This window comes from Leuciscus leuciscus (assembly GCF_965113295.1).
Source record: "Leuciscus leuciscus genome assembly, chromosome: 5".
Taxonomy (NCBI): Eukaryota; Metazoa; Chordata; class Actinopteri; order Cypriniformes; family Leuciscidae; genus Leuciscus; species Leuciscus leuciscus.
Window position 1 is genome coordinate 12,269,819 of NC_138729.1, and position 10,729 is coordinate 12,280,547.

General features: G+C 36.1%; 1 protein-coding gene across 2 annotated transcripts; it reads right to left on the bottom strand.

Moving 5' to 3' along the window:
- tmem150ab (transmembrane protein 150Ab) lies at window positions 1–10,565 on the bottom strand. 2 transcript variants are annotated; one of them, XM_082169096.1, is made up of 8 exons: window positions 10,468–10,565; window positions 8,348–8,597; window positions 8,169–8,216; window positions 7,311–7,397; window positions 7,109–7,176; window positions 6,650–6,777; window positions 6,362–6,539; window positions 1–4,653 (listed from the first exon to the last, which is right to left on the bottom strand). In XM_082169096.1, exons 2-8 carry the CDS (start codon window positions 8,410–8,412, stop codon window positions 4,343–4,345), a joined length of 885 nt encoding a protein of 294 aa, XP_082025222.1. In that variant the 5' UTR covers window positions 8,413–8,597; window positions 10,468–10,565; the 3' UTR covers window positions 1–4,342. The 2 variants fall into 2 exon arrangements, with proteins under 2 accessions (XP_082025222.1, XP_082025223.1); XM_082169097.1 differs by having other exon boundaries at window positions 10,408–10,483.
- Between the last annotated feature and the right edge of the window lie 164 nt (window positions 10,566–10,729).

Below are 10,729 nucleotides of genomic sequence, written 5' to 3' on the forward strand. Positions count from 1 at the left end.
TGGTGTCTGAAATATTATTTATTTTGCATTTTTTAAGTGGTTTTAATGGTTACCTAAATTATATATTAAACATGACATAGCTGCTGTAAACAGTTTGATACTGGCAGCAAACATCCTTCTGAGTGAACAGTGTCTCTCAAGGTACATTTGATTTCACAAAACAAAACCCTTGTGAAAGATAAGGAAATGTACAGAATGGGTCATAATTCAATAGAAAGTTGCAGTTTGAACAGGTATTTCAGTTTCCATTTCACAAGGTTATCAGACAATCTGTCTTCTAAACAAAAACTGTTTTTAGAAAGTCTTTTCATTTTGACACATCAATTTGTGAATTTTCCATTCAACGAAAAGTAATTTATTATTGTAGCCTAAAAGGTGATCAGGGCCTTATTCAAACAGCTGCACTGATGTTCTCATACACTGCCAGCCCAAAAATAAAAGTCATTTTTGGATTTAAATAGGCAAATGCTTGAGAGTCTATGATTGGATCATTATCACAGTGATTATTATGTTTCTAGCCTGTTATATGTTTGGATACAGTTCTTCAAACCCCAACTGATGCTTTTCATATCTTAAACAACAATGTAGGAAGACACATCATGGCCATATTCCAGGATGACAATGTCAAGATTCTTCAGGCTCAAATTGTGGAAGAATGGTTGGGAGGGAGCATGAAGAATCATTTTCACATATGAATTGGCACCTCTGAGTCCAGACCTTAAACTCAGTGAAAGTATTTGGGATGTGCTGGAGGAGACTTTACAGAGTGCTTGACTCCTGCATTGTCAATACAAGATCTTGACCAAAAACTGATGCACCCCTTGATGGAAATAAATGTTGTGATGGTATATGAAACATAATGATTCAATCATAGACTTAAGCATTTGCCTATTCAAATATAAACACAAACTTTTTTCTGTTTTTTTTTTTGGCCGGGCAGTGTAGAATGTACATATAATTATGATGAATAATAAAAAAAAAAAGGACTCTTATAAATATAATTATTTTGACTGAGCTTTATGAGGCATCAGGGCACCTACAGATGTTTGAATTTGGCCTTTCACACAAAACAGGAACAACATAAATAGTACATTTCTGTAACGTATGTCTTAGCAGCTCCTTTAGGAAACTGTGAACATCTCACCACAGTTGAATTTTCATAGAGGTATTTTGCAAGTACTTGGAACAGAAGTTGAATATTGCATTGTTTCATTGTCTGGCATTACAACGTATAAATTATAAACAAACAGATACAATACATAACCAACTATCATTGGTTTTTATAATAATTCTCAATATAACATATTGCTTTCAAATGAGCAATATCTAAAAACGAAAATACTGTGTAATCAAAATACAGCTTATTATGGAGGATTTCACATTTCGGGTCCACTAAATAAAAAAAATACTCAGGTTTCCCCTTTAGTGCACTACATCATTTCCAATACATCAAAGTATCTTTCAAAGAATCCTATATATTACTAAATGATTTGTAGGAACTGAGGTGGTAACAATGGTGTGATGCTGATTAGGAAGCTTTCTTCATTTCATAATTACTGACTAAACCACAGTCTCAAACGCAGTACTGATATTCTATGCAATATTATGCTCAGCTAAAGGCATTCACTTACAAGCAGCTCTGCGTAACAAATGCACATCATTTAAAAACAGTAATGTTTTAAAACAATACACTAAAAGAAGACTGTGGATAAGACCTCTGATTCTGTTTTGATGCTAGATTAATATCAAAGTGACAGGAATAGGCATGCTGGAGAAACAAACAATGTCTTCATTACACAAAACTCTCTCCAAATCCACCTGAAAAATGTACAAATAATATAGTTTGACTGATGAGAGATGCACACCAGCAGTCAACAGCACCAAATAAATAACAATTAGTTTGCTTCACCATCTAAACATTCATCTCAAACGCAGATATAAGAGCGTGCCTGCATTTTCTGTAGCAAAAGCATTTCCTGTTTTGAAATAGATATATTTATTAAGTTCAAAAAAGTGATGGGAAAAATATGAGATGGGGGGAAAAATATGAGATGGGAGGAAAAATCTAAATTCAGTGCCTTTGCGTTCCCTCGCAAATTAAGCTTGCGATACTTTAAAAGAGAATGCAAAAGTTTTGCAAACAAAACGATTGCATTCCCCTTAGAAACTTTGGGTTCGCTCGCAAAATGTTCGCGTTCTCTTGCAAAATTATTGCTTTTCCCTGAGAAACTCTGCATTTGCTCACAAAAGCACAAGTTTTTTCCAGTTCAAGTTAAGTTTTGTGAGCAAATACAAAGATTCTCAAGGAAATGCCATGCATTCAAGTTATGTGTTGAAAAACAAAATGGAGAAAAAAAAACTTTTCAATGCTTTTGCGAGCAAATGCAAAGTTACTCGGATGAATACAAAATAGAGAAAATTTGCGTTCGCTTGCAAAACTTGCTTTCTCTTGCAAAAGGATTGTGTTTCCCTGAGAAACTGTGCATTAGCTGGCAAAGGCATTGCAACAGTTTTTCCTCCATCACCAGTTTTCTGAGTAAATCCAAAACTTCTGCAAGAGAACACAAATGCTTTGCGAGCGAATGCAAAGTTTCTTGTGGGAATGCAATGTATTTCCCCCCAAAAACTAAACTTTTGCATTCTCTTGCAAATGTGTTGGTTTCCTCTAAGAAACTGTGCGTTTGTTTACAAAATAATTGAAATATAGCATTTTCAATTCGTCATACAGGAGTAGCATAGTCTTTTGGAAAACTGATTAATATCGCCTTATATTTCTAAAAGTGAAATAAACTAAAAACGACTGTGCTTAAAACAAAACATCAGAATAATAGTCACAAAATCGTGTTTCTTGTTTTCCTGAAATGTTTAGAATTTGTTCGCAAGATACCTGGAATAGATCAATGCGGGCAGTTTTTGGATCAAGTGATGAAAAAACTTGGCAAAAGCACCAAAACGTTTGACAAGGTAGCACAGAGATGCACTTAAATCTTATTCAATACAGCCACAATGTATCCAGAGCTATAGGACAGAAGGTCCACAACACCTGATGTCATGCCGATACGGTGCCACAGATCAAACTAAGCTGTGAGCACTTGGAATGAATACATAAACTGTTCCCAAACCTCATTCCAACCCAACTATTGGCAGCAAAGGCTGGTGCGACTGACTTAACATCTCCACTGCTACAGTGATGGCTTGACCTGTTGTGTAATCACAGTTTCTACAGATTAAACGGGTTACTGAAGGTTGGATGGGTTTAGCCAATTATCTTCTTTGTCTAAACGAGTGTCTTTGTATTGCTGGCAGGTATGTAACAGAGTCACACTGACAAAGACAAAGCGACCAAAGTCACTGATGTCCAATGAGAGTTGGAGATTTAGGGTGACATGAGCGTCAGAGACAGTTGCGACAAATTGCATTAGTTTTTCGAAACTTTATGCAAGAGAGGAGATTCAATGCACCGACTACCAATAGAGCGCTGCAGTGATAGCATATTTTTGAAGGACAAGAAGCAACCAAGGATTTTTCCATTGGATTTTGGAGTACTGGAGAAAATAAACTCTGTGACCAACAAACGTAATGAACACAATTTGTATGAACTTTGGAGCCTAAATAAATACAATCACCAGAAGTAAAAAGCAAAACATTCCTTGATTATAAACACGAGGCTGATAAAACGAGCTAGTGACTTTACTTGTTCGGTTTGTTGACGTTCAGTGTCTCTGACAACTTCTGTAGGGCCATTTAGCATGTTAGCAATCGCCTTTTCCAAGACAAATAAAATCACAAGGGAAGAACTTGAAAGTATCTTGGGTTAAACCACAGACCCTTTTCAGGTGTTTAAGCAAAAACCCAATGGACTTTCGGGACAATGGAACCGGAAGTGCTAAAATGCTTACTCGTTTCCGAGTTTTGGCCTACAAAAATACGTCATCCCTGCAGCACTGTATAAAATTTCCTGATGCTGAAATACTACTAGCAACCAACAGTTAACTTGTTGACCCTGAACAATTTAATCACTGTCAGTGTGAATGCACCATAAAAGATGAGTTATTGCAGTTTGAACAGAGTAAATTGAAACATTCCTATCTATCAGAGGCAGGAATCACCTGTGCTGGTTACTGGGGCTGTACTTTGAGTTATCTAAAACATGAATGCAAAATATCATGCAAAATACCGTAGTTACAACCGACTGGTCATTACCATTGGATTATAATCATCAAGTCTGTAAACTTACTGTAATTCTGTATTGCTTGTACCAGTGTTTCACAAATCCGTGAGCCAGATGAAAAGTTCTGAGTCTATACGCTGAGGTCTGAGGGAATACCATAGAGGTTAACCCCTAAAGCATGGCGATGCTTTCTGGTGTACAGTTGAGGTGTGTGGAAGTGCTGCTGCCACCGGGTGACTTGAGACTGCGGGCGCCACATCCCATTGCAACACCCTTCCCGATACCCCCCATGATGACCGCTGACCCCGGATGGAGATGTTCACTGCGTTTCATTAAGGCTGCCATTATGGTGTCACTGTTGACAGTGCCAAACTCATAGGTGAAGGTGCCATAGTACACCAGGACCAGCACCGTGAATACCCATTCACAGATCGCTGCGGCGTGCTGCAAAACAAAACTCTCATGGACGAAGAAGATACCACCTTGAATGGGAAGTATGATGTTAAGGAATGGCACACAAACCTTCAGCATTAAAAATACGGTTATAAAACAAAGATCTGAACATTTCAAAAAATACTTAAGAGTTCCGACTCCGAGGTGTTGGGAATAGTGTTGGCATAATATTTATCTTAAAGGGGTGATATAATGCCCTTTTCACAAGATGTAAAATAAATCTCTGATGTCCCCAGAGTGTGTATGTGAAGTTTTAGCTCAAAATACCCCACAGATATTTTAATATAGCATGTTAAAATTGTCACTTTTTGAGGGTGAGCAAAAACGCACCGTTTTTGTGTCTGTCCCTTTAAATGCAAATGAGCTGCTGCTCCCGGGAAAGCGAGCTGAGCTACAACAGCTCGTTCTTGGCAGATTTGATTACCTCACACAGACATGCACTGAACATTTCAAAAACGTTTAGCCTTTTATGTTCAAACCAGAGTCAGAAAGATGGAGAGACTCAAGAAGTGACAACATTTCTGAATGGTTAGTTGATAAATTAATGTAACTTATGTGTAGTTATCTTCTGGTCATTGATTAGCCTATTCTGTCATGATAATCTATAAATCGTGTTCCCGGGGGCAGGGCTTATGTACATTTTAGGGTACGTGATGTCACTAACCCGGGACCAATGTCATGTAGTCCCTACCAGCTGTTTGTTGCAGTCCTTAAAAAGCAATTTCTTTAAAAGAAAATATTATATCTCTTTGCTTTGAACTTTGAACGTCGTAACTTTGCAGATTGCAGCGTAACTTGTTTATGCTCAAACAGCAACAGTACACACTAACTAAAGTTAGAAAAGTGAAACATAATCAACCACCCCTTTTAGGAAATACACTGCTCTGAAACATGTAAAATGTATAATTGTGATATGACTGTTCATTACAAATAAAATAAAAAAGTGTTTTACTACACTGCTAGGCCAACTTTGTTAATTGTAATGCAAGTATTCATCTTTTGTACTGTTAGGCCTGGTTTCACAGACAGGGTTTAGATTAAGTTTAGATTATAATTGTAATGTGTATGTGCTTTGAGACATGAGGTTATGCCATCTCTCATCACATGATGCTTTGCAGACTCTGCTGTGATCGTTCATGTGCTTTGAAGGAGGCGTGGCTTTAGAGAAGGGAGTGATTGTGAAGGGTGGGTGGGATCTCATGATTTCAAAGCTAGCTTGCTATTGCTAGCCTCTCCGACATTGCCTATCCTACCTTTACTAGCAGCATTATAACTTTTGGATTTTGCTTACATTTCTCAGCGATTACTCAATGTTCTTTAGATACATGAAACTGGCAAAGCATTGTTTTATTTTCTTTGTTCTAATGTTTTTTTATTATTATTCTTTGATCTTTATTGTATTGCAGACACTGAAAAACACTTGAAAAACTTCAAGCACAGTTTACTTTTTCTTTGTTGTATTTTTTAATTTTTTATTATGGATTGTTTGCTGAATAAATACTTTAAGCATGTTTATTTTGTTCTTTGTTCTACTGTTTGTTTATTTAATTTCAGTTTGTTTACTTAAATATTTACTTGAAAAACTAACTAGTGTCTTAATTTGTATTAATTTAAACATTAATATTACTTTTTAAATAAAACGTTTTTTGCTGTAGTATCGAAATTTGTTCAAATGTACTCATCCAAATTTGAGTTTCATGTATCAGATCATGACTTATGAACTCCTGGTAAGGATACTAAGGACAAGCGATACCAAAGCTCCCGCTGAGAGCGCCACACGCACATGAGCCATCCAGTAGTCCAGCGCTGTCTCTGCTATACGGTACGTCAGAACACACTGCAGACACACAAACAACAAGCCGGCAGGGAAAGCTACACCAGCTCCCACATAATGAAGAGTCTTGGCATGATCAACCTGAAAAACAAAACAAAAAAAACAAACAGATCGAGAGGGTGAGACTGTGAGAAGAATGCAAGATTTATATGTAACGGGCTGAAGTTGTGAGTCTATTATCATATGTTCACCTGAAAGTTCCCAACCATGACCAAACCCAGGGCATTAATGCAGCCGGACACCAAAGAACTTGTGTTGGTCCAGCAATGATGGCTGTGTTCGATCACTTGAGCATAACGCAGCATGCACACCATAACCACTGCAGGGACACATTACAAAATGATAATAATAATTCATTGCCTTTGACAGAGGTGCCTTAGAAATCTAAGACAAATTGAAGTAATATTGACCAAAAAAAAACCCACACATTTAAAGAACAGGAGCTGCATTACAGAAATGCCATATCTTATCATTTTACTTAAGACTTGAAAAAGTTATATTTCTTAAGTGAAATTATGGTTACTAAACAGATTGGATAGGCTTTTAAATGAGATGTTTCTGTAATACAGGCCCAGATTAGGAAATCAACTAAATTTCGGACTTAAAAATAAGTTTATTTAGTTTAGTTATTTTCAAACAGTAAATCTTACCCATAAATGCCCCAACATTGCCTATCAAACTGAAGAGACAGCTCTCTGGTGGATAGCAACCACATTTACTGTCAAAAGAGTAGAAAACCAGATATTAGACAACTGTTGCATGATAAGTTGATGATAAGTTGGAAACCAGTACTACATCTTGAACATGTGGTCATTTTGTGGTCTTCCAGATAAATTCAAAGTAATTTTTTACCTAATGAGGGGGATGTCTTGAAGAGTGCAGCAGGACTTTGGGAAGCCCCTCTTAGCTGTTTCCTCTGTACATGTCAAATTGTATGTCCTATTATATAAAGAACCAAGCATAAAAGTTAACAACAGTATGTGGTGACTTTAGGATTTGGGATTTAACCCTGTAAATCCTGACATACGTAATTATAGTCCTTATTTTTTTTTAACAGTTTGCTAAATGTTTAAACAAAATATTCTAAAAAATGTTTGCATATGTTTGTGTGGTGTTATTTCATTTATTTCTAGTTTCATATTTGATACATTAGGCTTAAATGACTCATATAATATGATATAAAATACGGAGTTCATATTCAGGTAGGAAAAAAGCACCTCGAACTGAGCAGAAAAATACATTTATTTGGCCAAAAAGTCAAATTAAATTCTGATAGCTTGTATGTTAATAAGATCTTTATAGCAGTATATAATTATCAGTTGTCACTCTACAGTATTTCTCCCAATAATGTCATAGTACTATGATAATCAAATGCCTGACGTATCGTTTTTGATACTCACATTTTAATGTGATTAAAATTTTTTTTTAAAAAATATGCATTTAAAATTATGTTAACATAAGTTTCTTTACACCAGTAAGTGTTCAAGTTGAAAATTGACTAACAATATAAAATGTATTCTTACGTTTACATTTGACGTCAAAATCAGAAAAGATTTCACAGCAAAAAGGTGTACCACAACCTCAAAGGGCACGTTTTTACAATTACTTTCAATCAAAATATCAATCAAATGACAGAAGGCATTTAGTAGATTGTGCATATAAATTGATAAATTATATATAGATACAGAAGGCTTTATAGGGTTAACGTACCAGTTCTCAACAGGACAGACATGGTGGTTCATTACTGCCATGGCGTAACTAGAAAACAAAAAATGTTAATGATTATTTGTAATAAGTATTTGCAAATGACTTGTCTGAATGTATAGTATATCAGCTAAACAAATAAACAGTAGATATTTAACGTAACTCTCCTTCACTTAAACACTCACACAATCCATATCCCTGTGATGGAGAAGGCAGACAGGCTGACAGGCAGAACAATCCAGGCAGTCATTGGTCAGTCCGTGAGACGCCTGAGACCCCCGCATGAGGGTGTGCAGGACGGGGCTTATGGAGAGACGGTGTGAGACACCAGCAAGTGAAGCCATGCAGTGTGGGGGTGTGTGGACCAGCGGGGGGCAACGTGATGCTCCTTCAACTACATCTGGAGGCTCGCAGATTGCCAACAACCCTCAATATCTAGTTTAAAAACACAATACACTGATAAAAGATGATTGCAAAGATTATACGCGGCCACAAAGCTGCAATATTACTGAAATACAGAGTTATCAATGTAGAGACAACTGAATTGAGACACTCTTCGTAGGTCATTCCATGTCAAATCAACCAAATTTCGGAAACTTTCCCAGCTCAATTATTTATTTATTTATTTATTTTCTGAAGAAAGACAAACATAAATAGTGAAGAAAGCCAAAATATTAAATGTAATTAGTGTATATTTACAGGTTAATCCACTATTTTGTACAGGGAGTCAAACGGGCAATTTTTACTAAATTTGGAGCCAAATAGATGGAAGCATCAGTAGTTTATTTTTACACAGAGATTGATAGGTCTATTTGTAAAATATGTTTACTTAAGCAATTTTTGCTGTATTATATGCCAGTATCTCCATATCTCCGGTATTGAGCCATAGAGGGCCTTTAAAATGAAGATACCAAAAGAAAAGGTCATGCACCTCCTCTCTATCTCTCGCTCATAGAAAAAGAGGGGAGTGGTAAAGGATATTCAAGCCAAGCCATCAAACTGACTTCATCAGAGAAGAAACGCCATTTCAGAGCGGGAGCAAATGTTCAGATTTTGATTAAAGATTACCACAACAAGCATCTTTTTCTGTGTATTATCTTGCACGGATTAATTGTTCACCACAAGACTAGAAATGTACGCTAACAAAGTAAATAGGGTCAATTTGGATTTCATGATGACTTTAAGAACCAGATATTAAAAGTATTAAGATATCTTTAATACTTCTTGATGCAAACTTGGGGCAAAAAAAAAACACAAGAAGTGCTTCTTTACCATTTCTGAACTGTCTCCGTTGGCATATACTGCAAAAAAGATTGACAGATTTCACTAATAGACCTATCAATCTCCGTGTAAAATAAAACAATGAAGCTGCCATCTTTCTAAAGACCCACCTCTACAAAACAGTGAATTACTCAGTAAATATACATTCATGAAATGTCATATTTAGGCTTTCTTCTCCATTTATGTATTTCTTTCACCAGAACAAAATATTATATTATATATCTGGTTGAGTTGACACTGACAGAATGACCCCATATGCTAAATTACAAACAAGCCACAGTGATGACACTTACAATAATAGTTATGAAATAAAAATGTATGACTCATTAATATTGAAAATATGCAATGCACATTATTTCGCCGAGGACTTAACTCTCTTGAAGCACAATGTAAACCCCACATAAACCTTTGCTTTAAAAGCGTGGAGTATAAAGACAAAAACTTCGCAGTTGTATTAACAAATAATAAAACTATTGTTATTATACGATATTATCATTGTGGGGTGAGCTCTTATTTAAGTTACACAGACTTCATATACTATAGCCTACTTAAATATGGTTATGGCACGTCCACGAAAGACGTCAGTCGTCAGGTAGATTTGTAATCGGTTAATCTGAGATGAAAGATCCTCTGAAGCACAAGTCAGACCAACAGCCGGACTAATAATGTCCCCTTCAGTCCAAATCAGTCTCAATGTCACATCAGCAAATACAGTACGACAAAACTAACCAGATAAATGTTTACAATTATAACTACGGTATACGAACTAATAGAACGAAATGACGGTAAATAATAACTAAACAGCAATTTTTAAAGATAAAACTCAACATCGTGTAGCTTGCAAGCTATCCAGCAGCAGATGCTATTGCAAGTAAACAACTTTATAAAATGGCTAAAATCTCCTCCTCTACGTATTTGTGTACCTACACACGCAGCATATGTGTTTCTACGGCATTTGACCTACCGTATATCAGTGTGTCATTATTGAGATATTATGTTTTGATATGTAAAAGCATGATCCTACCGCAGGCCCCGCGGCTCCTGACCGGATGCTGCCTTTGCAGTCTGAGTCTTCATCAACAGAGGGCGCCCTCATCTACCTTTGCGCCTCCACAGTATTTCTATGGGGTTAAATCATAGACTGGGTTAAATCTGATACATTGAGTATGTTGTTCTTGGCAATATTTTACAAAACAATTTCCTTCTTGTCCTTTTTTTATAAATTAAATTTAGACTTTGAATACAAATATATAGATACTCACACACATACAAATAAAAAATTATTT